The following is a 27969-nucleotide window of genomic DNA, read 5'->3' on the forward strand; positions in this document are numbered from 1 at the left end:
GGTTTGCACACACTGCAGCAGGGATTTTGGCCCACTCCTCCATACAGACCTTCTCCAGATCCTTCAGGTTTCGGGGCTGTCGCTGGGCAATACAGACTTTCAGCTCCCTCCAAAGATTTTCTATTGGGTTCAGGTCTGGAGACTGGCTAGGCCACTCCAGGACCTTGAGATGCTTCTTACGGAGCCACTCCTTAGTTGCCCTGGCTGTGTGTTTCGGGTCGTTGTCATGCTGGAAGACCCAGCCACGACCCATCTTCAATGCTCTTACTGAGGGAAGGAGGTTGTTGGCCAAGATCTTGCGATACATGGCCCAATCCATCCTCCCCTCAATACGGTGCAGTCGTCCTGTCCCCTTTGCAGAAAAGCATCCCCAAAGAATGATGTTTCCACCTCCATGCTTCACGGTTGGGATGGTGTTCTTGGGGGTTGTACTCATCCTTCTTCTTCCTCCAAACACGGCGAGTGGAGTTTAGACCAAAAAGCTCTATTTTTGTCTCATCAGACCACATGACCTTCTCCCATTCCTCCTCTGGATCATCCAGATGGTCATTGGCAAACTTCAGACGGGCCTGGACATGCGCTGGCTTGAGCAGGGGGACCTTGCGTGTGCTGCAGGATTTTAATCCATGACAGCGTAGTGTGTTACTAATGGTTTTCTTTGAGACTGTGGTCCCAGCTCTCTTCATGTCCTGCCGTGTAGTTCTGGGCTGATCCCTCACCTTCCTCATGATCATTGATGCCCCACGAGGTGAGATCTTGCATGGAGCCCCAGACCGAGGGTGATTGACCGTTATCTTGAACTTCTTCCATTTTCTAATAATTGCGCCAACAGTTGTTGCCTTCTCACCAAGCTGCTTGCCTATTGTCCTGTAGCCCATCCCAGCCTTGTGCAGGTCTACAATTTTATCCCTGATGTCCTTACACAGCTCTCTGGTCTTGGCCATTGTGGAGAGGTTGGAGTCTGTTTGATTGAGTGTGTGGACAGGTGTCTTTTATACAGGTAACGAGTTCAAACAGGTGCAGTTAATGCAGGTAATGAGTGGAGAACAGGAGGGCTTCTTAAAGAAAAACTAACAGGTCTGTGAGAGCCGGAACTCTTACTGGTTGGTAGGTGATCAAATACTTATGTCATGCAATAAAATGCAAATTAATTACTTAAAAATCATACAATGTGATTTTCTGGATTTTTAGTTTCCGTCTCTCACAGTTGAAGTGTACCTATGATACAAATTACAGACCTCTACATGCTTTGTAAGTAGGAAAACCTGCAAAATCGGCAGTGTATCAAATACTTGTTCTCCCCACTGTAGATTGCAAAATAGTTGGGAAGAGATTTTTGACGTACCGATCCCATGGCATAGTGTTTATGAACTGATACGCAAAACGACACCGGATTCAAAACTTTGAATCTTTCAATTTAAATTATTATATAAAATTATTGCTACCAATAGAATGTTATTTATATGGGGGATACAATCTTCCCAGCTCTGCAGATTTTGCTACGAAGAGACAGAATCATTAGATCATTTTTTTGGGGTACTGTCCATTAGTAGCTTGTTTTTGGACACAGGTCCAGGAATGGCTAAAGGATTGCAATATTTACCTGGAGCTAACCTTGCAGATAGCATTACTGGGTGATCTGAAAAGTCATAGTCAATCAATCAATAACATAATAATACTATTAGCAAAAATGTTTATTTTCAATTCACAATCTGTAGAAACAATGAGAATAGAAAGGTTCAGAACCTTTGTAAGACATCACAGTACAGTTGAAATATATATGGCAAATAGAAATCCTATATGGATGGTGTTAAAAGACAGATGGGAGGAGTTGAATGGAATTGAAGGATGGGACTAATAACAACTAACAACAAACAATAACAAGATAACTAATAATGTGTGCACGCTGTGTCCATAATAAGTGTATGGGTTGTAGGTTGGGAGCTTTTGTGAAGGAGCACAGTTAGAAAGATATGGCATATAGAAGCAAACCGGATGGACATCATGAAAATTATCGGAGAGGTTGAGAGTAGAAGAAGTTCAGGAGAAAGAACCAACAAAATGTAATTATTGTAAAATTGACTGTGTCCATAAAATGTAGATAGTGGGTATGGGCTGGAAGTAGAGGCCTAGGCGTTGTTGTTCACTAGTTTACTCCAAGTGGGGAAAGGGTGGCGGGGTTGGAAAGTAGTAAAGGGGAATATATATATATATATATTTTTAAAGGATGTGGATGTATATGTGTGTGTGTGTGTGTGTGTGTGTGTGTGTGTGTGTGTGTGTATATATATATATATATATATATATATATATATATATATATATATATATATATATATATATATATATATATATATATATATATATATATATATATATATATATATAAAACATGGGGGATTGGAAGTGATGCAGACAATTACATTGATGGAAGTTACAATCTATCTGCAATATTAAGCTGATCTACCCCCCCAAAAAAAGAAAAAGGAAAAAGAAAAGGAAAAAAAACCCATCTCAACATATCCCCTAACCTTAATTCTAACCCTAATTGTAACCCTAATCCTAAACTTAACCCCTTCCCTTAGCCTAAAATAGTCTTTTTCCCTGTGGGGACCGGTGAACATTTGTCCTTGTTTTACTATCCTTGTGAGGACTTCTGGTCCTCACAAGGATAGTAAAACCAAACCCCACACACCAGATTTTCTTCATGTACCGTCTGTGCATTTATTGTACTTTACTGTCTGTCATTATCTCAAACAATCTAGACCACTGGTATTCAAGCTTTTCAGCGAGGACCCCATTTTTTCCCACCAGAATTTCTGGGGACCCTATTTTCTTCACAAAATGTTTTTTACGACCCCACCCCAAATCTAATGACACAACCATAAAATATTGAAATGTCTAGTTTTACATCAACAAATAACCTTAAATTCATTACATTTTAATCTCTTATCAAAATGAAAAGAAACCAATAAAAATATTTACAAAAAATTGTATTTTTCGATTGTATCTTTCTCAACAAAGAAAAACCCAATGTGACCCACTGCAGTTCGACCCCGATTTTGAATACCACTGATCTAGACGGTCTCCATAAACACTTCCTACATAATATAAACTCTCAGTGTACTCTGGCATAGTGTACATACGGCTTGCGGCATATTGTACATACTATACTGTATATGAAACACAGGGTGGTCTGATCTCTCATAGTAATTCTACCCCTCTTCCCTGTCCCTTCCCTGTCCCTTCCCTGTCCCTTCCCTGTCCCTTCCCTGTCCCTTCCCTGTCCCTTCCGTGTACCCAGTGAGGAGCAGGACTCAGAGTATGCCCAGATGATCCAGGAGGAGATCTTGATATGTGCTGATGAGGAGGCTCAGAGAAGGGAGCAGGAGGACAAGGTAAGCTGCAAATGCCTTCTAATTTGATTTGAGGAGAGACTTGTGGTTCTCTACAATACTCACTGCTCAGTAATCCAAGTGGATTTCCACTAGCTTCCTGTAGATCATGCAACATTATAACGTTAGTTCCGTGGGGACCAAATGGCTTGATATATAATGTGGCTCTGTAATGAATAAGGTCCCAGTGGAGCTGAATGCTGCTCTGGGCCCCTGGTTTACAGACTCAGATTTGAGCAGGGTCAAAGGCCAGCAGAGAGACAACTTGTGCGCTTTTAACCTGAATAACAAGTTGAGCAGTTTCCCTGGTAATTCACTCCAGATTATGCTCCATCCCTCCAACTGTCTCACTGAAGGTTAGTATGATGACAAACAGGCTAGATGGATGCAGAGGCTTTATCTGTACAACTTTGTAAAATATCTTGCCTAAAATGGGTGCATTGCCTTCAGAAAGTATTCACACCCCTTTACTTTTTCCACATTTTGTTGTTACAAAGTGGGATTCAAATGTATTTGTCATTTTTTGTCAACGATCTACACAAAATACTCTTTCAAAGTTTAAGAAATTCTAACATTTGTAAAAAATAAGAAGAAGAAGAAGAAAAAGAAAGAAAGAAAGAAAAATAAAACACTATCTTGATTAGATAAGTATTCAACCCCCTGAGTCAATACATGTTCGAATCACCTTTGGCAGCGATTACAGCTGTTAGTCTTTCTGGGTAAATCTCGAAGAGATAATCATAATCTGGAGTGTTTTTTGGGGGGGTTATTAAACAACTAATTTACCGACATCGTTCAATTACTTGAATTCAATTCATTTCGGGTATTTTGTGAGCCCAGCACGCCGTTTCTCTAGAGAGAAATCAAATCATTCACGAGAGAAAAGTCCAGAACTATATGGGACACACGGCTGAAGGAAGTTCTAGTTTTTATTAAGTAAATATTCAACCTAGTTCAGCGCAGAAACATGGTAATTAACTACAATGGCCATAATCCATTGCACCCGTTCATTTACGACTCGGACACAGATGGATACACTTTTACGCCTGCTACCTTAGATTAGATACACACAGACCGCATACGCCGCCGCATGAGAGAGGAATGTACACACAACAACGATAGAGAGTTCATCCCTGTATGATGCATTTTGCATCATATGATGGTGCTTTTTGCGTCATATGATGCAAAAAGGATCATATGCGGATGATTTCTGTATTTTGAAAGTTACATATCTTGAAAATGTTATTGCTGACAAGTGAAATATTTTGGGACCATGTCACCAATGGACTAATCAAATCAAATGTATTTATAAAGCCCTTTTTACATCAGCAGTGGGTAGAATTTTCCTTTAATGATTACAAGCATACCCATAACATGATGCAGCCACCACTCTGCTTGAAACTATGGAGAGTAGTCCTCCATTATGTGTTGTATTAGATTTTGTTGTCACATATTTGTGTTATTTAACACTGTAAATCATAGGTATTAGTTGTTTGGGCTGGATTATTCCTTTAAATAAAGCTTAGATGCCTCAGAATCTCTCATAAAGGATCCTTGTTCAGAGTGAGTGAAGTCAGAGCAGACCGTGGGTGTGTCCATCATTCTAGGGGTAGGGTGGAGATCTTTTAGTAGCTTGGCCCAGGAACAGTAGTGTTGCTGTAAGTGGTGGTCTTTCATGTTGTCAGTGCTGTTTGTGTATACATATTCCAGTTCCAAGGTTATTGTAAGTCCCCAAAAGACAGCAATTTGTTAATTTAATTAATCCTTAAAATAACTGAAGTGTAAAGGTCAATGTCTTGGCTCATCTGTAGAATCACTCGACTAAGCTTAGTCTTTACTCCATGGGTTTAATAGCTCTAAATCACTTTCAGAAGCATCAGTGTTAGCTAATTATAACGATGAGCAAACACACTCCAAGCAAATTCACCTTTATGGAAGATTGGCTGATGAAGTGTGTTGATGAAATATTAGCGTCCCTGCTGACTGTGTTTAATTGCACAGCAGAACAGAAGGAGCCAGGCGGTGCAGTCAGTCTAAATGCCAGTTCCCCATGGCACTTCCTGAGCTAACCTGCCATGTCAAGCTGCTAATTGTCTGCTGAGGCTGGCAACGCTGAGCTGGTGAAGCGCTCTGTGATTCAAGCTAGAGGAACAGTGCTTGGGCTCTTATGGTTTTCTTAACACTTCACTTGTGTCATTAGAGAAGTTGTTGAACTGAGAGAACCCTCTAAACCTGCTCCATTTGATCTACAAGTGGTATCAAGAGAGGTTACACTGATAGGGATTGTTGTCCTTTTTTGCAGACCTTTTATTTTTTGTATTAAGTCATTCTAAAAACGCATAAACTCTTTATTTTATATATTCGCTAATGGTGTAGTTTAGACCCTACTTTACATAATCTGAGGAGTCTGTTGTGGCCGCCATCGGTTGAGACACAACATGCTCTTGATTACAGGGTGGGTGTCATTTCAATCATAGAAATAGAATGGACCTATCCCTTCAGACCACTGCAATTTAGCTGGTACACCATTGAAATTGAATTGAAATGTTAACTTCTAATTTCTACCCACCGTCGAATGTCAACTTAACTGGTTGTACAGTGGGGAAAAAAAGTATTTAGTCAGCCACCAATTGTGCAAGTTCTCCCACTTAAAAAGATGAGAGGCCTGTCATTTTCATCATAGGTACACGTCAACTATGACAGACAAAATGAGAAAAAGAAATCCAGAAAATCACATTGTAGGATTTTTAATGAATTTATTTGCAAATTATGGTGGAAAATAAGTATTTGGTCAATAACAAAAATTTCTCAATACTTTGTTATATACCCTTTGTTGGCAATGACACAGGTCAAACATTTTCTGTAAGTCTTCACAAGGTTTTCACACACTGTTGCTGGTATTTTGGCCCATTCCTCCATGCAGATCTCCTCTAGAGCAGTGATGTTTTGGGGCTGTCGCTGGGCAACACAGACTTTCAACTCCCTCCAAAGATTTTCTATGGGGTTGAGATCTGGAGACTGGCTAGGCCACTCTAGGACCTTGAAATGCTTCTTACGAAGCCACTCCTTCGTTGCCCGGGCGGTGTGTTTGGGATCATTGTCATGCTGAAAGACCCAGCCACGTTTCATCTTCAATGCCCTTGCTGATAGGAGGTTTTCACTCAAAATCTCACGATACATGGCCCCATTCATTCTTTCCTTTACACGGATCAGTCGTCCTGGTCCCTTTGCAGAAAAACAGCCCCAAAGCATGATGTTTCCACCCCCATGCTTCACAGTAGGTATGGTGTTCTTTGGATACAACTCAGCATTCTTTGTCCTCCAAACACGACGAGTTGAGTTTTTACCAAAAAGTTATATTTTGGTTTCATCTGACCATATGACATTCTCCCAATCCTCTTCTGGATCATCCAAATGCACTCTAGCAAACTTCAGACGGACCTGGACATGTACTGGCTTAAGCAGGGGGACACGTCTCCCACTGCAGGATTTGAGTCCCTGGCGGCGTAGTGTGTTACTGATGGTAGGCTTTGTTACTTTGGTCCCAGCTCTCTGCAGGTCATTCACTAGGTCCCCCCGTGTGGTTCTGGGATTTTTGCTCACCGTTCTTGTGATCATTTTGACCCCACGGGGTGAGAGCTTGCGTGGAGCCCCAGATCGAGGGAGATTATCAGTGGTCTTGTATGTCTTCCATTTCCTAATAATTGCTCCCACAGTTGATTTCTTCAAACCAAGCTGCTTACCTATTGCAGATTCAGTCTTCCCAGCCTGGTGCAGGTCTACAATTTTGTTTCTGGTGTCCTTTGACAGCTCTTTGGTCTTGGCCATAGTGGAGTTTGGAGTGTGACTGTTTGAGGTTGTGGACAGGTGTCTTTTTTATACTGATAACAAGTTCAAACAGGTGCCATTAATGCAGGTAACGAGTGGAGGACAGAGGAGCCTCTTAAAGAATAAGTTGCAGGTCTGTGAGAGCCAGAAATCTTGCTTGTTTGTAGGTGACCAAATACTTATTTTCCACCATAATTTGCAAATAAATTCATTAAAAATCCTACAATGTGATTTTCTGGAATGTTTGTATCTCAATTTGTCTGTCATAGTTAACGTGTACCTATGATGAAAATTACAGGCCTCTCTCATATTTTTAAGTGGGAGAACTTGCACAATTGGTGGCTGACTAAATACTTTTTTTCCCCACTGTATATTCTATTATCTATATTTCTATGATTTCAATAGGTTTCCTATGGAGGATTGACAGTATAACCATCTTTGTGGTACCATTTGAAAGTCGACATTTCAATTTTATTCCAATTTTAGTACATTTATCAGCCAAAACATAACACACACCCTGACACAAGACACAAGCATTTTGTGTCTCAACCAATGGCGGGCACAACACAAAAACCTCAGATGACGTAAAAAAGGGTCATAATCTGCGAATATGAAAAAAGTCTGAGTTTACTTGTTTTTAGATAATTTACGTTTGTTAAATGTAATTGTTCTTTTTATTCTAAAGAAATTATAAAAGTTTGACAACCCTGTTTGTAGGCTTTAAATGATATCAATCTCAACCATTTATCTTTTCCAATGATGAAGACATTGATTTCTCATGGTATGGTGGGGTATGCAAAATAGGTCAACTTTGAGCACCTTTATCTCTTGAATGTTTTGGCATTCAGGTCCAAAAAGTCACTTTCTGAGCACTTCTACAATGGGCAAATCAAAAGGGATTGAATTCAAATGGATTTACCCCATAGTCCCTCAGCTCAAATCTACACAGCCACGGGTGTGACGTTTGGGGTTGGGGATGCTGCGATTTTTTTTTGCCAACGTGGGCAATGTAAACACATTGTAAATAGGCTCAGGGTAGATGATATTCAGAGCTTAAATAGCCAAATTGATTAGTCACAGGAATCAGGACTAATAAAGCCAATGCAACAGCCTGTTTTACAAATGGTGGACCTAACACATGGATGGGCATTCATACAATTCCATTGCAGTCTGACAAGGTAGGCTACACCACCCAGTAAGCATGGACCGATGCCGATGTCATTTTTTGGTCCTGTCCAGACTACCAGTCTTTTTTTGGTGCAGTCCAGACCGGCCTTGATTTCCACGTCCACGGACGTTGGTTTTTGGTCCGGTCTGGACCAGCCTTGATTTGGCCCAAACATAGATTTGGTGCGGTCCGTACCAAATCTGAACCAATCATAGACGTCTGTGTTTGGTTCAGATTTTGTCTGGTCTGGACCAACCTTTATTTGGTCCAAACATAGACGTCTTTTCAACTTTCATTCAGAACTGAAAATCAACCTGATTTCAACGTCTGGAAAATATGTATTTTCAACTTCCGGAAAATATGTATTTTCAACGTCCGGAAAATACGTATTTTCAACTTTAATTCAGAACGTATGCATTTCCATTATGTATTTTTATACAGGGCTTCTTCAATACAATGGATAGATGATGTCTATGTCTTACAAGAGGGCTCTGGGGAGAGAAGGCATAGCCCAGGTCTCTGGAGGTCTATTAGAGCTGTTCTTGTACAGGGTGGCACTGGCATGCCCAGTTGACAAGGTGTTAATGAAAGTGAAGCAGTCCTCTTAGCACTTTTTCCAGACCAGAGCCCAGTCTCTGCCAGCCAGGCAGGCAGAGGGAAATGAAAGGTTGGTCTGTTTGTCTGTCTCTGGTCTGCTGGTTAGGTCTGCCTGGTCTTTTATTTTCCATTGAGTCAGCCCCCAGGCCTTCCTGAAATAACCAGCCTTGCAAGGCCACCAGGAGCCTGGTCCTAGATCTGTTTGTGTCGTCTAGCCACATTGACCATAGGAGTTGGTAAGACAGCACAAACTGATCTGGGACCATGCTAACCCGGAGCAGGTTTTGTGCTGAGGGGCCACTGTGGATCTGCCAGATCTCACTCATAATGGAGACAAGTCACCTACTGTGGTTCTGCATTCAGCAACACTTCCTCTGTCGACAAACGCCTTTCTAATACAGGCCACCCAGACTCTGTCTATACAATGACGGCGACTAGCCCTCAGTGTTTGTCATGTTGCAGGTTTCCACCCATAAATACTGTTTAGGTGTAGGTGTAGTGCTCTCATTTCCACAGAACAAAGCAAAGATACATGTGTGTTGTGTTCTATGGAGTTAATGTTTTGTTTGTCAATACTGTTTGTTTGTGTTAACCCCCTCAACCACCAGACTGAGTGATGGACCATTGTGATCCTAAGTCCTGGTTTGAACTTAGATTAAGAACAATGCCAAGAAGTATACTGTGTGTCATAATCATACAATTGTAGCAATGATGTTCTGATGATGCTTCACATCACTCACCATTCATTCTTTGCAGATTCTCTGTTGTTAATTGCATTTTACATTTACATTTTAGTCATTTTGCAGACGCTCTTATCCAGAGCGATTTACAGTTAGTGAGTGCATACATATTTTCATACTGGCCCCCCATGGGAATCGAACCCACAACCCGGGCGTTGCAAGCGCCATGCTCTACCTCTAGTGCTTGCTTTACCATCTTGAGTAATTGCTTTGGTCTTTGCACAGTGATTTTGGGCAATATTATACTGACACCTTGTGGTGCTAATCTGTACAGTACATATTCATTATCTCCTTCATGGGCAGGAAACAGAGAGAAATCAGTGTAAAGGGTTTTTGAATGTAGGCTAGATGGGTTTAAGCTGAATAGGAAGCACTGTCATTGATGCCAACATGTGCCCACATACTGGCAGAGGCCTAGTTAACCTCACCCATAATACTTGGCTGACATTTGAAGGCTGACATTTTTGACTCAGTACGGCAACTGAGCTCAAACTGAGTGTGTGAAGAGTGTTCTGTTCTGGGCTCAGTTGACCTCAAATCACTCTTATTTACTTTCAGTTATTTGATACCTGCTGAAGACATTTGTTTCTATAATATCAAAACTATTCAATTTATTTACATGTGCTGACTGAATTTATTGTTATGGTTCTGGTCCCATGGATGAAACAATAATAGACCTAACCTTGTTTCCACAGGAAATGGCTAAACGCATTCAGAAAGAGGAGGAGCAGAGGGTCAGACAGAGGAGCAGTAGGCAGGAGAGCCTCAGTGATGGTATGGTCACACTTTATCTTGTTGTAGTGAAGCAACTGATACTGTCACTTTATATATACAGTGCCCTCCACTATTATTGGCACCCCTGTTTAAGATGTGGTCGAAGGACTTCCAAAAATTCTCATTTTTTTAAAAACAACATAGAACCCAAATGCAAAAAAAGAGAAAAATCCAACCATTTATTTAAGTACATTACTTTGGTGGTAAAAAAAAAAATCACACATTTAGAAAAAAAAAACTTGAAATCATGTGTCCCACAATTATTGGCACCCCTAACAATTCCGCTGAAAATTTTAATAGATTTTTTTAAAAATATATTTTCTGTAGTTGCTAAAGTTGGTCAGGGTATCTAATTAATTTAATTAGTAATTCATGACTTCCTGTTTCCCTGGGGTATAAATATGACGTGACACAGAGGCCTAATTCTCTTACCCATTTGTCAACATGGCAAAGACAAGAGAACACACCATTCAAGTAAGGCAGATTTGTGTCGACCTTCATAAGTCAGGCAATGGCTACAAGAAAATAGCCACTCGCCTTAACTTGCCCGTATCTACAGTCAGAGGAATCATTAAGAAGTTTAAAACAACTGGAACAGTGACAAACAAGGCTGGAAGAGGTCCCATGTTTATCTTGCCACAACGCACAGTGAGGAGGATGGTAAGAGAAGTAAAAAAAAGTTCTAAGCTCACTGTCACAGAATTGCATCAAAGAGTGGCATCTTGGGGTCACAAAGTCTCCAAAATAACCATCAGACGCTCTCTACATGCCAACAAGCTGTTTGGGAGGCATGCAAGGAAAAAGCCTTTTCTCACTAACACTCACAAACGTAAACGTCTGGAGTTTGCTAAGCGGCACTGGGACTTCAACTGGGATCGTGTGCTTTGGTCAGATGAGACTAAGATTGAGCTTTTTGGCAACAAACACTCTAAGTGGGTCTGGCGTAAAACAAAAGATGAGTATGCCGAAAAGCACCTCATGCCCACCGTGAAGTATGGTGGAGGATCTGTGATGCTGTGGGCCTGTTTCTCTTCCAAAGGCCCTGGGAACCTTGTTAGGGTGCATGGCATTATGAACGCTTTGAACTACCAGGACATTTTAAATAAAAACCTGATGGCCTCTGCCAGAAAGCTGAAGATGGGTCGTCATTGGGTCTTTCAGCAGGATAATGATCCAAAACATGTGGCAAAATCTACACAAAAATGGTTCAGCAGTCACAAACTCAAGGTCCTCCCATGGCCATCTCAGTCCCCAGACCTCAACCCAATCGAAAACCTGTGGGGCGAGCTAAAGAGGAGAGTGCATAAGAGAGGACCCAGGACACTGGATGATCTAGAAAGATTGTGCAAAGAAGAATGGTCAAAGATCCCTCTCTCTGTGTTCTCCAATCTTGTGAAATGTTATAGGAGGAGATTAAGTGCTGTATTGTTGGCAAAAGGGGGTTGTACAAAGTATTAACATCAGGGGTGCCATTAATTGTGGGACACATGATTTCAAGTTTTTTTTTTTTCTAAATGTGTGATTTTTTTTTTTTACACCAAAGTAATGTACTTAAATAAAAGGTTGGATTTTTCTCTTTTTTTGCATTTGGGTTCTATGTTATTAAAAAAAAAAGGAGAATTTTTGGAAGTCCTCGACCACATCTTAAACAGGGGTGCCAATAATTGTGGAGGGCACTGTATATATCACACAAATATTGCTAAGCATTACAATAATTTCTTATCTAACGGTGTACTTAAAGGTTAAAAGGCCCCTGTGTTGACAAGGTCATTTGCTTTAGGGTTCCTTTTTATGATTTCCTTTCTGTGCTTCTTTATTTTTCTTTTATTTATGAAATCATGTCTAATGATTGATTGCTTTGGTTTAAATCCTACTTTGGGTGGTACCTGTTATTCTGACCTGTCCTCCTGATAATTCTGTGTTACTTTTACATTTACATTTTAGTCATTTAGCAGACGCTCTTATCCAGAGCGACTTACAGTTAGTGAGTGCATACATTTAATTTTTTATACTGGCCCCCCATGGGAATCGAACCCACAACCCTGGCATTGCAAACGCCATGCTCTACCAACTGAGCTACATCCCTGCCGGCCATTCCCTCCCCTACCCTGGACGACGCTGGGCAAATTGTTCGCCGCCCCATGGGTCTGATTTTTCACCATGATTGGTGTGCATACTGTTTATTTTATGATCACAACAAGAACAAAATATGACACTGAAGAACTTGAAATCTTAATAAACTAAATAAACACCATTGTTTCTCATTTCTAACTCTGGAAGTATGATGATGAACCATCAAGCCCTCCACACCTGGATCATTGTGACAGCGTTGTAGGTGTAGATCATAGATGATGTGTGGTCAAATCTAACACTTGCTTGGGGAGCCTGGGCCCTAATCTAACCCTGCTTTGCTCTGCATGCTTGACTGCATATCCTCCTCCTCAGCCTGACATTCCCATCTGCATCCACTTGAACCCACAGGTTTTCCTGGCAGCGTAGTCAGCCTTATCACTTTGGCAATCACTCTGCTGTAGCTATCTCCTTAATAACATGGACCATGGCACTGTATGCATTGTGTTTTGTCTGTCAAGCTTGTATTTGAATGTGCACTTATAGATAAATAATCTATGATAATTTAATGACATGCCTCTGTTGGGCCCAATATGGTTAAGAAGTATATAAAAAAGTGGATTTAACCTAGCATGGTCCCTTGTATATTGACATGCACCCTGTGTGTAAGTCTTGCACCATTCACCTGCCTAATACTATATGTAAAACACTAACACCCTCACCCATACTCACCTGCTTTTGTATTTGCATGTTTGGCTTGACTAAAGACAGTACCATCGTCCCTGCCTCACCCTCGCCATGCCCACACCAGCCTGCTCTCAGCACCAGCCGCAGCCATGGAGAAGAGCTGCACCATCAGCATGCGACCAGCATGTGGCAGTGTTCCATCTCTAACACACAGCCACAGTCAGACTCTATAGCGGAGCCTCTGTCTGAGCCCCAAAGGACAGCAGGACAGAATAACAGAACTCTATCATCACACAATGGACACACGGATCCCCCTAGACTCATCAGAAACGACCTCCAATGCCCCCCACCTGACTATCTGAGTGATGAAGGCTCAGAGGACACAGACAATGTTTTCCCTGAACACCTCCCTCCATCCCGGCCCTGTAGACTGGAGAAACGGCTCAACACTGCCCCTAGTGGTTGCAGAGCTCCTGTGCATCAGCCACAAGAGAGAAGCAACGGGAGTCTCAGCAGTCACAACAGCTTCAGAGAGGACCGTAGCAAGGGGGGGGAGAGGGGCAGGGGAGAGAGGGAAGAAAGGAGGAGTCTGCAGGACAGGGATAGGGGGGTTCAGAAGGAGAGGGATAGGATTTGGGACAGGAATCCCAGGGTGGAGCATGATGGGGGTTATGACAGGGACCCCAGGTCAGAGGATGGCAGAGAGAGGCACTACAGAGGAAGTACTAGTGACCCTTTCAGAGGGGTGCAGGATAGAGACCAAGACGAGGTCAGAAGGAGCTGGACCCACAGAGAGACCAGCGACAACAAACAAGTCCACTTCCAGGACGACGCCAGCAGGCGCTGTCATAGTTACCATGGCGAAAGCAGGCGGGCGGTGAACGTCTGGGAGCTGATTGCCCATGACTTAAGAGAGAGGGGTGTGGCCTTGAGGCAGAGCTTCCACGGGGGGTCACGGTCACAGGGGGCGAGGGGGAAGGTCAGAGACAGCCAGGTGCATGACGGGGGAAATGCCGTCACCCATAGCAACTCTCAACCTCAGAGGGGTTTTCAAAGGGCCATCCCCACCAGGCCCAGTTACCATGGCGATGTCAGGGAAAGGATATCCTCACAAAGAGAAGGCCACAGTGACAGAGGCTATGGGGAAGAGAGAGAAAGAATCCATGAAAACCTGACCATGGTGGAGGGTAGTGGGACTGAGGTCTATGAACACTGTAGAGATGATAGGCGGTTCAGCAGAGAGAGAGAGGGGAGCAGGAGGAGTAGTGGAGACCCCAGACACGAGGTCAGCTCAGGTGGGGACCAGGAGAGGGAGGAGGGCAGGGATGACCGGCACTACCATAGCGAACGCAGGGTGAGGTGGGAGCGCAGGGTGAGGAGGAGTGCGAGTGAATGCCGACATGGGCATGAGGAGAAGAAGCAGTACCACTCAGAGGAGGAGAGACCCCCACCCTCACAGAGAGTCCCCCAACGCAGCCAAAGCTTCTGCAGCAGAGGGCCCTCCATCAGGGCCAGATCCAGGCACACCGCCAGAGCAGGTAACACCCAGAGCTACAGGCTGCAGGTACCTCAGTGCTCTGAACAGGCAGACCTGCAGGGGAGGCAGCTACTGTACTCTACTATACCCAAAGCTTCCCCAACAACCTCTCTGTGTGTACATCTACTCTTCACATCCTTCATCAATCAACAATCAAATCTGGAAAAATCAACTCATCTTGGTTTCCTTGTGTTTGAGGGAGGGGCCCTTGAATAAGGGTATATTTTTCAAAAGTTTGATATTTCCTCTGTAGTATTGTTGGTCGTTCTGGGAAATATCTTAACCTGAAATTCCTTTATTTCGAGAACAGCTGCTCTTCTTCAACCCCTCTCCAGCCTTCATCTTCTTTGTCCTCTCATCTCTTGAAATGATCTAAGTGTTGAGTGTTGTTCTTGATGAACCTGTCTCCCAGCACGTGCTGTATCATTATGTTTCTTTCCTCTAATTACATGTCTTTCTTCATCTTCACAAGGTCTGTTATTTCATATACCTTTTATCATACCACATCACTCCCATCACACCCCTTATTTCTCTAAACCTTCCTGACCCCAAGTCTCTCCTTCCACAGGAGCCGCACTGCAGCTGGAGAAGGGGGCGTGTCTGGACCTGGGGGTGCTGCAGCAGGTGCTTCTGGATGAGGAGCTGGCCAGAAGGCTGCAGGAGGAGGAGGAGGAGGAGGAGGAGAAGCTGCTGAGGAGGGTAAGGGACAGGGAGGATACCACACCCACAGCGCCACCTACTGGATATACTTTCAGCTCACCCCTAATACTACTATGTTGCTGAGTGTTAACCATTCTTCTCTGGTGTTGTCATTGCAGAGCCCTCCAGCCCATTCCTCCCACTCTCAACGCAACTCCTACCCAGTGGGAGACTTCAGAGTGGCACAAGTGGCTCAGGATGAGGTAAGATGTTGTTTTAGAGGTACAGCAGTAAATATCATGATTTAGGCAGAGTTTCTTTAATGGGAGACTCTCCTCCCAAGTTTATATGACCTTTTTATCACCCAATCTCACTATTCATCAGATAAATCATAGGTTTAGCAAAACCATCAGAAAATGCAGCCTTCAAAGCCTAGGGTTAAGCTACAGTCCACCTGTCCAGTGTAAAACAACAAGCCCATTGTGTTTATGACCCTTTGTGGTCACTGTGTCCTCTGTCAGGAAATTGCCCGCTTCATGCAGAAGCAGGAAATGAAGTCAAAGCGTCGGTCACGTGACCTTGATGGCCCGGGGTCACAGCGTGAACCGCATGACCTGGCTGACCCCTATGACAGGAGAACTGCCAGAGAGAGACAGGTAGCTGCTTCTGGTTTAGTTTTTTTTCCCAATCGCTTTGGTGCTATTTTCACAAGTGTGTGGTGAATTTTCAAAACCCTTAGTACAAAACTCCAAACTGATATCACTTGTAACGCAGCAAGTCTCATATTAAAATGTTTTTATTGTGCATTAATTTTGTTTTGAAGACATCTTTCACCCCACAACCATTGATCCAAAATAAGTTTATAAGAACATTAATTTAATCACCAACACAACATAATGATATCTTCTCAATTTTGTTATTTTAACAACCGGTTAATCTAATAGCAATAAATGCAAGATGCATGTTTCAAAATTGCCACTTTGAATGTAATATGCTACAGTACATTAGGCAATACACTTGCACTACCCATTACAATTGACTGAACATCACATTTCCATCTCATTTATATCCCATGTGTGATCAAAGGTGTGATCATTGAAGACATCTTTCATAATCAATGTTTAGCAGGCACTAGTTTGCATCAAGCCTGTCCTGAGCATTCGGCCATAGGTTGATTATAGAAACATGTTTTATAACATAAGGAAGTGCAATGTCATCACCTAAGCATGTTTTCACCAACGGGGTATTACAGTACTGCATTGGCCAATGCAATTTTAGTGAAGCATTTTGGATACATGTTTAGAGGATGCATTTGTTACATACAGTACATATCTGATCTTGTCTATCAGATTTTTTACACATTTACCAAATGGTTAAGTGATTATCAATTAAGAGCAGTCGGATTAAGTCAAAGTGAAATGTATTTTTAACAAATGAGAAGAGGATCATATCAAAAGTAATGTGAGCATTGCATTATGAAATAATTACTTTATATGAACATGTATTGCAATGTGAACATGTATTTCTAGATGAAACTGATTTTAAGTTTAGTGAAAAAGTGACTGTATGATGATGTGTGTTGTACTTAGTCAATTGAAAATGTGCTTAGAGTTTTGAAATACCTGCCTTTTTGATGATCTGTTTTGAGTTTTGTACTAAGAGTTGTGAAAATGTACCACACCAAAGCGATTGAAAAAAAATAACTGTAAAGAGCCATTGCCTACATAGTGTTAACTATTGACACTATACTTTGAATTAGCAGTCTGTCTTATTTCAAAACAATGTTTTCAATACGAATATTACTGTTTATAATTGTAACTGTAGTTTACTGTCCTGTGTCTCAGATCCAGCGGGAGAGACTGGACTCAGAGGACCTTCCATCTCCTACTGAGGACTGCTCTCCAGACTATCAGCCCCCTAGCCCCACAACACTGTGAGTCACTCTAATCTAATGTGTATATATAACACTGGGAAACCCCAGGCTGGAAGTGCCCTCCTTAACACCTGACTGATTATCATTTGCTGAAAAAGTATGGGGCTTTTGAAAAAGTCATTGCTAGAGATTTGCTACCCGTTGAGTGGTAGATTCGGCTATGAAAGTACCGTATTTTCCACACTAAGGCGCACCGGAGTATAAACCGCAGCAGCTAAATTGAATGATGTGTACATATATAAGCCGCACTGGACTATAAGCCGCAGGTGTTTTAATGTTTAATTATGTTTAATTACCATATGTAAGGGTTCTGATGGACAGTCCCTTTCGTCTCATAAATCTGAAACACCAGGATGGTCCACCTCTAAAATTTTCAATTTTCATTTCGGTGGCGACTGTTTCAGCTTTCAGTCGGATCTGCACGGTGGAAACACCTCGGCCGTCTGCTCTCTGTGTGTTCACCCAATCTTCAAGAAAGTCTTCAAGTTCGGGCCATCTGCTTTTATTACCTCTGAAAGCTTTTTTTGACTTTTTGCATTGAGACAGTTCTTCCCGCTGGCGTCTCCAACTTCTCACCATTGACTCATTGATGCCAAGGCTACGTGCAGCAGCTCTATTTCCTTCTTTTACAGCCAGATTGACTGCCTTTAACTTAAAAGCTGCATCATATGCATTTCTACGTTTGTTTTCCATAATGAGGGTTTGTGCATGAAAACTTCCTTTGCACAAACTGTCTCGCTCTCGTAATGTCTGTCTGTCTTGCTCTCGTTCTGTCTCTCGTACCACTCTCGGTTCCACTTTTACTTTTGCGCGCTACCTGTCTCACTCTTTCCCGGCCTCCAGCTTTTCCTGCTGGAGCCCACCGCTTAAAGGTGGGGGGCGCGGACCGGTCATAGAGCCCATAGAGTTAAAGTTGGTAGACTGTAACCTGTAAAATCCATAGATTTAGGAGGTCTTCTAGTGGCCGTTAGCTGTAAAAATCCATAGATTAGCCGCACCGTTATATAAGCCGCAGGGTCGAAAAATTGGGAAAAAGGTGCGGCTTATAGTCCGAAAATTACGGTAGTTCTATATTTCAACCAACTACTGATATCTTTACAGACCACAACAGCCAATCAGAATCAGAAACATTGCAGAGGAACTGGACCCAACTTTCAAGGCAAGGAGACAAGACAAGGAGCGCATCAGAGCGGGACCAACAATTTCTGGTAGGAATAACTTAACCCCTGATCATCTCATCATAACATGTAGCTAATACTGTAGCGGTGATGTGCAGTTTTAGGACATCCTGTTGTGTTCCTTATAGGCGCATCCTCCTGCCAGTCTCATCCCACTCCTCACTCCGGCTTACATGATTTTATGGAGGAGCCAACGTTCATCCCGCCCACCAAGAGGCAGAGCGACAAATCAGTACGCTCCAAATCCAAAGAGAAGAAGGAGAACTGTAAGCAGCAGTGATGTCACAGTCTGACACCGTGGGCCCGGGAGTATAACCGCACACCCCTCACATGACTTTACCTGGTTGCAAGAGGATTTAAAGAAAAATAATATTTAGTTATCCCAACTAGCACTTTAACCAGTTAAAAAAATAAAATTGTGGATTTTGTTTTTGTTAAAAGGACTGTTGCAGATGCAACTTTTTTTTTTTGTTGAGTCGATTATGGAGTGAGTGCATAAATTTTTGTACTTTTTCTTACTGGATTCAGATAACCCAATAATATTAAAAGGGAAGAATTATACACTGAACAAAAATATAAACGCAAAATGTAAAGTGCTGGTCCCATGTTTCCTGAGCTGAAATAAAAGATCCCAGAAATGTTCCATACGCACAAAAAGTGTATTTCTCTCAAATTTTGTGCACAAATTTGTTTACATCCCTGTTAGTGAGCATTTTATCCTTTGTCAAGATAATCCATCCACCTGACAGGTGTGGCATATCAAGAAGCTGATTAAACAGCATGATCATTACACAGGTGCACCTTGTGCTGGGGACAATAAAATGTTCCGTTTTGTCACACAACACAATGCCACAGATGTCTCAAGTTGAGGGAGCGTGCAATTGGCATGCTAACTGCAGGAATGTCAACCAGAGCTGTTGCCAGAGAATTGAATGTTAATTTGTCTACCAATGTCGTTTTAGAGAATTTGGCAGTATTTCTGTGTGTAAAAAGCCCTTTTGTGGGGAAAACCTCATTCTGATTGGCTGTGCCTGGCTCCCCAGTGGGTGGCCCACCCATGGCTGCGCCCCTGCACAGTCATGTGAAATCTATAGATTAGGGCCTAATGAATTTATTTCAATTTACTGATTTCCTTATATGAACTGTAATTCAGCAGAATCTTTTAAATTGTTGCATGTTGCGTTTATATTTTTGTTCAGTATAGTTGACCTGCCAATTCTTATTTCTTGTCTTAATTGTTGCCCTTCTCTGTGTTGATGAGAGAAGGTTAATATCAATCAGTTTGTTTTATTGTTTGACTTTTATTTGTTTGATTATTTAGTATTATTAAAGGGGAGATCAGAGTAACACTACAATAACACTCCAATTCAAATGGCAACACATCTTAAACCCTATTTTACAGAAATGCTATCCCCTCCTCTTGTTAATATCTGTCTGAGAAAGACCTGAGTAGATCTTTGAGAACAGACATATGATTATCATGTAATTCACATCTAAATTGTCAATAAGTTTCCCAATTTCTGGGAAATAGACTTGTCACTTTATGTTAATACAGTATTTCCCCTATGGGCTGTCTAAGCCTAGGCTGTTAGTCATACGTTTCTGCCCTGGCATGCCCTTTCTGTACATACCTACAGCCTGTTGGGTGAACACTAAGCTGTACTGTATGACAGGAGATCACGGCAAACTCAGTGAACAGCACATGCTGCTGATATGCGGTAACTCCACCTTCTCCCATGAACATAACTTTACATTGAGTAGTTATGCAAGTGCAACTACTAAAATGCATCCTTTCTCGATCTAGTTTTCCCACCAACTCTCTGCTTCCCATAATTTTGCACCACTCCAACTGTCATTCAACAGACACAGTTCCCTACTCTACATTTTTGTTCCTTTTATTTAAACTTATTTTTTTTACACAGAAATACAGTAAGTACATATTAGACAAGACACTTCTAGAACTGTATTATCTCTATAGCACTGGGATTAGTGTGCTCATAGGTTTCTCTGAAGTTTTTCTGAATAAAATTAACACCCATTAAACCTCAGCAGCAATATTGATTCCTCTCTCTTAGAGAAGCTTATGCTGACAAGAGAAATGTGCTGCACTAAATGTAGCTGATCTTAATTTTTTAAAGGTAATCAATTAGTCATCTTCATGTAGGGTACAGTCATTTTAGTCATTTAGCAAACACTCTTATCCAGAGCGACTTACAGTAGTGAGTGCATACATTTTTTGTACTGGTTCGCCTGTGTGAATCGAACCCACAACCCTGGCATTGCAAGCGCCGTGATCGACCAACTAAGCCACATGGGGCACATTTCCTGCCAAGATCTTACTTTGTGGTAGGATGGATACAATAAGACAAATCAGTGGTATTTACTAGTTCTTTCATTATTTAAAAAAAGAATATCAAAATATGAAACAATATTGCTTATTTAATCAAATCTCTGAGCCCAAGTGAAATGACATACAATATGTTATACAAGACATAAAATCCCAGGAGCCGGCCAGTCGAAGTACTTAAGGATATTCGTATGAACGGTGCTCTAAAATCCATCATCAATGTGACTCATCTTTGGTGTAACTGGCTTTCTAAAAGCCCTGACCTCAGATTACTGTGGCAGTGATGACTAATTTACACTACTACTGTATATAGGCCCATTCCATGGGTGTGGGTTCACATTTTCCACCATGTGGGCCTAATTGTGAATGTGGGCTACGCCTGTCAAACTAGGGAAATATAGATACAGTAACTAAGCATGGAAGTGGGTGTGAACTCTTATACACTACTCTGCATGAAAAGTAATTGATTCGAACCCACAACCCTGGCATTGCAAGTGCCATGCTCGACCCCAGGAAGAGTAGCTGCTGCTTTTACAACAGCTAATGGGGATCCTAATAAAATACCAATACCAAAAGGGCAACCTGGTCTCTGAGCATTTCGTATTATTCTGTACATAAATCCGAGACGCTCCATTTAGTATGATGTTTCGTATAGTATTTATTAATTTGTGGATGTCCATCACCCATTTCGTATGATATGTTACGATTACAATTCATATTATATGTTACGAATTTTCTAAACGTATGATATGTTACGAATTCTGGCTAACGTTAGCTAGGCTAGGGTTTGTTAGGTTAGGGAAAGGGTTAGCTAAAAGGGTTATGGTTAGGGTTAGGGGAAGCGTTAGCTAACATGCTAAGTAGTTGCAAAGTAGCTTAAAAGTAGTAAATAGTTAGTTGTCAGTGATGAGATTCGAACTCGCAACCTTTGGGTTGCTAGATGTTTGCGTTAAACGCCCATCCATCCACCCTGACCAACAACCCTACTTTTGTTTTTGCCTTAAGTAACCATCTGTCTTATGTAACCATACCAACCCTAACATATCATACTGTATATGAAAAAAATAAAAATAAATGTATGCACTAACTGTAAAGTCGCTCTGGATAAGAGCATCTGCTAAATGACTAAAATGTAAATGTATATCATTTGCGTGTCCTGGATTTACATTTACTATGTTACGTCTGGTCTGAGACCAGGCTGCATGAAAAGTAAACATTGGTACAGAACTGAAAGGGAAGTTTCTACAGGATCTTCTGCCTGACGTGTTCTTCCAGTGTGTTGATGTTTGACAGAGACGGAGGTTTCCCCTCTTCCATGTGACTCCTCTATTAGTCATACAGCATTCATGATCCTGTGAGCTTTATTTACACATGCCCAGTCACCTGCATTCCTTGTGTAAATTCCCAGCAGTGATAGTACTATAGGTTTAATATGACACATTTAATCAGAATCCTCTCGGCATTCCCTGCTCTGCCTAGCAGAAAGCCCAGAGGGAAGTATTGCGCGTCAGACATTTTATCACAGATCTGTCATCCCATTGACTCACATTTAGGACATGTAGGAGACTAACTGTTGTAAAACCTTTTTTTTCTTACAACCAGGGCTAAGTGGGCGTGAGTTAACAAGCATGTTCAGCAAGCCGAAGGAACACCCATAGAAAATGCTTATGATTGCAAAACTACAGTGGTGAAAGAGTGAACTCTGGTCTTGATATCAAACTAGGTTAAAGGAAGCCCTTTGATCACATTCAATGCCTATTGCCTACATTGTAAAATTGCCTGTCAAGTGCAATTAACATTTGTATTAGTTAATTGACTTCCCATTACCTTAGATACACTTCTGTGTAAAGGGGAAACCCCCACGTGAGAGGATTCTCTGACCGTAGAATTTCCTGCTACCTATTTTAAGCTGCCTTTATGACATCATACTGTATCCCACACATATTTCAATGTCTTTGTCAATGTGTATTTAGCCCTTATTTTACCAAGTAAGTTGACTGAGACACACTCATTTACAGCAACGACCTGGGGAATAGTTACAGGGGAGAGGAGGGGGATGAATGAGCCAATTGGAATGTCCTTGACTCTATACCAATCAACAAAAGCAGTACATTCACACAGGAAAGTGGCTCCAAGTCACATACTGTACCACATTGGCACATTATCATGAATCTAATTCATAAAGAAGCATTACCCTGTACTTGCTCTTCGTCATACCTTGCGCAATGAAATGTTTGTCACACTTCAGGTTGTACAGTATATTAAATAGGGGTATTCCCTTAAACTTAGAAACTGTGGGCAGCTGAGTTTAGACGTACAGGAAACGTGACTATGATACTGTATAAGCCAGTGGGAGGCATAGGGGCAGCCAGTCACAAAACTACACAGAGCTTCCTGTGGTTTTCCACTGCTGTACCTCCGCATTAAGACAGGGCTCTGCTACCACCCTCACACACATACAAATGTCAAGAGTAGTATTTCTACTCAGGCCATATAAACGCTGATGGCGCAAAGAATAATAATAGACAAATGTCCTTTATAAAACCAGAAAATATACAAATATGAAAATAGTTGAACTAGTCCAGCTGCAGGCAATTGATACTGTAGCCTAACTGCTAATGAATGATTATAGGTCATATAGTGACGTCAATATTTTTCCCCCTCAAAAACATCCCCATCACTACTGACATTTGAATATCCGTTTACTAGCTAGCTGACATGTAAATTAACTTAACATAGTGACCTGGCTTACCTTTGAATGTGCCTGTGAGATAAAATGACTGAGGTATTAAAAATATCACAGATTAAAAAGATATCACAAACGCTAAAAATGATCTAAGCCTCAATTTCTTAGTACCAGCGACTCAGTAGCATGGTCAAGCAGAGCTAAAGTCCAACCGTATCAGCAGTAGCATCTTAGCCCAGGCTTGAGGCTAGCAATGTGTAGGCATCAGAGTGACAGTGTGAAGTATTGTTCAATAGGTCAGACCCAGTATGACCCTGTTCCAAGTTTTTAATTGCCACGTGCACAAGTACAATTAAATGCCTTTCCCAACAATGCAACAAATATCAGTAATACTATACAAAAATAAATACAAAAAGTCAAGTAGAACAAAATAGAAATAAGAACACGAGAAAGTAAGTCCACTGCCACTCACACAGGCAGGAGCTTGGTTTCAGAGTCCTGGGAGCACAGGATTTCAGAGCTGCTGCCCTGCTCCTGCTGAGGGTTGTGGAAACTGATCTCTATCAGGCTCCTGGGCTCATCTGAGAGAGGGGGAGCGGAGGAGAAGATTGGCTCAATCTCTGATTAAATTATGTTGAAGCTTCGTTCACATTCAGGACTACCGTTTGAAAGCTGACGAAGAATGTTGGTGCACTGCAGTATGATGAGTAGGAATGAATAAAATTGTATAAGACATCTAATTACCTGTAGGAGGAGTTAGCACAATAAGGGTTGGCTCCTTGGGGGCCGTCTTCTCTTGTTTCTTTTTGGTGATGATGACCAGAAACAAGATGATAAGGATGATAAAGACCCCAAATGAGGTACTTACAGCCCAAACCAGCCCTGTGCCATCAGAGAAAGAGGCTTTGTCATCTTTATTTAAAACAAGGTGATATTATAACATACATTTTGGCATGGGTTAGATTCACTGGTCTTACCCTCATGGTCCGGCAATGTTGTAGGTAAGGTGTTGACTTCGGGCGTTACAATGTTGGCAATGCCGCACTTGCTGTTACTAACAGCATCTCCCAAGGTAACAATGTGTTCATTGGGATGGGGACAGCTGGGACAGAGATGGAGAAATAAAGATTAAGGATTGGCTCTCCAATATCAGATTACATTGAGTAGCCATGGCAGAAGATTTTAGTTCTGGGTTGCTGAGATTAAGTCAAGTGTTTTGCTGCATACGGTAATACTTTGTTGGCAGATTTATGCAATGGCATTAGTACAACCGGTAATCCCAATATTGAAGCAAACTCGAGTTTAGGGGGGGGGATTAAATCTAACCTTATTCTCCAAGACTTGCACTTCTCATGGATTTGGTCATTGAAGGTCCCATCTGGACAATTCCGGCAGGACCCTATGTAGACAGACATGCAGAGGTTCAGACTTGGTGAACATTTTCCATGTGTCCTGATCTTGTGTCTTACTAGGCATGCCAAATAACTTGTTTGACTTTAATGTTTGCAGGTACAGATGTGTGTCTTACGTGCAGCGGGAAGAGGTTCCTGGCCCTTCCCACACTCCTCAACACAGAAGGTGCAGTGGTCATCACCACATCGGAATCCTGCCATACAGTCACATTCTGTGTCCTTGCTTTTTGTACAGGCCTTCTTAAGGAATTGGGCGCCACCTATATACACACACACAAGGAAGCAAGCGAAAGACGAGTACAATTAATATGTTAAAATATCTCGCTCATCAACAATAGATATAAGTGCAGAGGAGAATAGATTCTATTAAATGGGTAAATCTCTGGTGACATACCTACACACTGAGTACACCTGTGACAGGAGTGTGATGAACTGTCAGTTGTGTAGGTCTCATTCCCACATGGAACACACAGCTTTTTGGGGTCTGGACCACAGCGTGTCACCAGACGGTTCCCTACACAAATACACAGACAACATTAAAAGTACTGAATTGAAAGCACATCTACATCCATAATATCACATTCGCTCCATCAGTAGCAATTGCAGTGGACATGAATATAAAGGTACATGTATTTGATAGGAAACTATTTCCAGTCCCCTCCCACATACAGTTGTTTGATCATTATCCATAAATCCCCCTCTTGTGGTACTAATAGAAGCCACTGAAACTCAATGTTATTTAATTGTTATTTAATTCACAACCTGGGATACACTAGATTATTCATCCCCATGAAATACATAATTTAACCAGATAAAGCCTCTAGAATGTACTTCTCAAAATCCAAGCCATATTACATTAATTATTGATTATTTATGGGTTACATTTAAAGTTAAACCATTTACAGTAGCCTAGTTTAAACATTTACCTGGATTGCACCTTTCACAGCAGACATCAGTAGAACCAGCAGATGTTGTCCATTGTCCACAACCTATCTCTATCTCACCAGTGTTACTCAGGCAGCTCAGTGTGAGCATAGAGAGAGACAGTACCCTGAGGACCAGATGCATCTTTCTCACTGCCCTCCAATCCACACAGAAAGTTAGAAACACAGAAGGACTATGGATTCCAGGTGACAGAAGTGCAGGTGTTAAACAGTAAAAGTAATACAAATGGAATAGACAACAGTAGGATCCTACTTGAAAGCACCCTCTCATATGATGGAATTTCCAGCCAACCCAGACTCATTGCCTTTATGTAGCTAGGGGGCGTCGCCAGAATCTGACATTTATCTATTTGTCAACTGTTGCAGGCGTAAAATAAATTATTTGAGACGCAGATTAAGTGCTCGAAAGGGAGAAGATGTCGGACATAATCAATTACAAGCAATTGGCGGGGGAGAAGTTTAATGAAAAGTTGAAACGACAAATACAAGTAACGAAACTAAATTGAAGAATGAAAAGATTATCACCTGTCTGTCTTGAGTTTCCAAGGATAATGGCGAAAACCAATAGCATGTCCTGTTGTAGCGTACCTCGTTGTTGAAATTCGAGAAAAAAAGCTGTATCTAATGCCTCGCACTTTGAAGTCAACCTGGGTTGGGCTGGTCTTGGTGGGCTAGCTCGAATTGCGTTAGGCTGGTCTTGGTGGGCTAGCTCGAATTGCGTTAGGCTGGTCTTGGTGGGCTAGCTCGAATTGCGTTAACACTGCCTCAAGAATATTAATGTCTTATTGCTAGCTAGCCAATGCGACTGTGCTTCTAGCTTCGCTAATGTTGCTAGCTAGCTGGCTAGAAATTGTAGAAAGTCCTTTGGCTACAACTAGCTAGCAAGATAACTAACTAGCAAGATGTTGAAGAAAATTAAATTCACCCTCACCATGCCGTAACTAACGTTACCCCATACTCCCGATGCCAGCTAACATTAGCCAAATGTTTAGCTTTCTAGCTAGCTAAACGGCTAGCATCGTTGCTAGGATAAGTTAGCTAGCTTGATGCCTAACCTTGCTTGCCCTGACATTGGCTACTAGTTAGCAGGCTAACCAAACACACAAGACGACAGGATTGATAGGATGTAACTAGCTACTACACTATATATACAAAAGTATGTGGACACCCCTTCAAATTAGTGGATTCGGCTATTTCAGCCACATCCGTTGCTGACAGGTGTATAAAATCGAGCACACAGCCATGCAATCTCCATAGACAAACATTGGCAGTAGAATGACCTTATGAAGAGCTCAGTGACTGTCAATGTGGCACCGTCATAGGACGGCACCTTTCCAACAAGTCAGTTCGTCAAATATCTGCCCTGCTAGAGCTGCCCCGGTCAACTGTAAAGTGCTGTTTTTGTGAAGTGGAAACGTCTAGGAGCAACAACGGCTCAGCAGCGAATTGGTAAGCCACACAAGCTCACAGAAGTGGACCGCCGAGTGCTGAAGAGCTTAAAAATCGTCTCCTCTGTTGCAACACTCACTACCGAGTTCCAAACTGCCTCTGGAAGCAACTTCTGCACAATAACTGTTCGTCAGGAGCTTCATGAAATGGGTTTCCATGGCCGAGTAGTCGCACACAAGCCTAAGATCACCATGCGCAATGCCAAGCTTCGGCTGGAGTGGTGTAAAGCTCGCCGCCATTGGACTCTGGAGCAGTGGAAATGCATTCGCTGGAGTGATGAATCACGCTTCACTATCTGGCAGTCCAACGGACAAATCTGGGTTTGGTGGATGCCAGGAGAACGCTACCTGTCCCAATGCATAGTGCCAACTGTAAAGATTGGTGGAGGAGGAATAATGGTCTGGAGCTGTTTTTCATGTTTCAGGCCCCTTAGTTCCAGTGAAGGGAAATCTTAACACTGCAACATACATACAATTACATTCTAGACGATTCTGTGCTTCCAACTTTGTGGCAACAGTTTGGGTAAGGCCCATTCCTGTTTTAGCATGACAATGCCCCTGTGCCCAAAGCGAGGTCCATACAGGT

At 42.0% G+C, this 27969-nt stretch overlaps 2 protein-coding genes across 4 annotated transcripts in view; one reads left to right on the forward strand and one right to left on the reverse strand.

The window, feature by feature from the left end:
* Nucleotides 1-20594, forward strand: part of LOC311149332 (uncharacterized protein) — a 29551-nt gene extending 8957 nt beyond the window's left edge. The window contains exons 5-12 of one of the 2 annotated variants that reach the window (XM_084186486.1): nucleotides 3305-3398; nucleotides 10424-10502; nucleotides 15365-15495; nucleotides 15615-15698; nucleotides 15957-16091; nucleotides 17280-17368; nucleotides 18470-18576; nucleotides 18675-20594. In XM_084186486.1, coding sequence (XP_084042612.1) covers nucleotides 3305-3398; nucleotides 10424-10502; nucleotides 15365-15495; nucleotides 15615-15698; nucleotides 15957-16091; nucleotides 17280-17368; nucleotides 18470-18576; nucleotides 18675-18826 — 871 coding nt within the window. In that variant the 3' untranslated portion in view covers nucleotides 18827-20594. Of the gene's footprint in view, nucleotides 1-3304; nucleotides 3399-10423; nucleotides 10503-14282; nucleotides 14798-15364; nucleotides 15496-15614; nucleotides 15699-15956; nucleotides 16092-17259; nucleotides 17369-18469; nucleotides 18577-18674 lie in introns of those variants that run through there. The other variant, XM_084186487.1, reaches the window with a different exon arrangement.
* A 3297-nt stretch (nucleotides 20595-23891) lies between these two features.
* On the reverse strand, nucleotides 23892-26801 carry LOC311149333 (tumor necrosis factor receptor superfamily member 9-like). 2 transcript variants are annotated; one of them, XM_084186489.1, is made up of 8 exons: nucleotides 26461-26801; nucleotides 25918-26067; nucleotides 25386-25505; nucleotides 25108-25251; nucleotides 24906-24978; nucleotides 24557-24681; nucleotides 24324-24461; nucleotides 23892-24160 (listed from the first exon to the last, which is right to left on the reverse strand). In XM_084186489.1, the coding sequence occupies exons 1-8, from the start codon at nucleotides 26504-26506 to the stop codon at nucleotides 24048-24050; spliced, it is 909 nt and encodes a 302-aa protein (XP_084042615.1). In that variant the 5' UTR covers nucleotides 26507-26801; the 3' UTR covers nucleotides 23892-24047. The 2 variants fall into 2 exon arrangements, with proteins under 2 accessions (XP_084042615.1, XP_084042614.1); XM_084186488.1 differs by lacking the exon at nucleotides 26461-26801 and having other exon boundaries at nucleotides 25918-26229.
* Between the last annotated feature and the right edge of the window lie 1168 nt (nucleotides 26802-27969).

The sequence above is a fragment of the Coregonus lavaretus genome, assembly GCF_964263955.1.
Source record: "Coregonus lavaretus genome assembly, chromosome: 22".
In the NCBI taxonomy this organism is placed as follows: Eukaryota; Metazoa; Chordata; class Actinopteri; order Salmoniformes; family Salmonidae; genus Coregonus; species Coregonus lavaretus.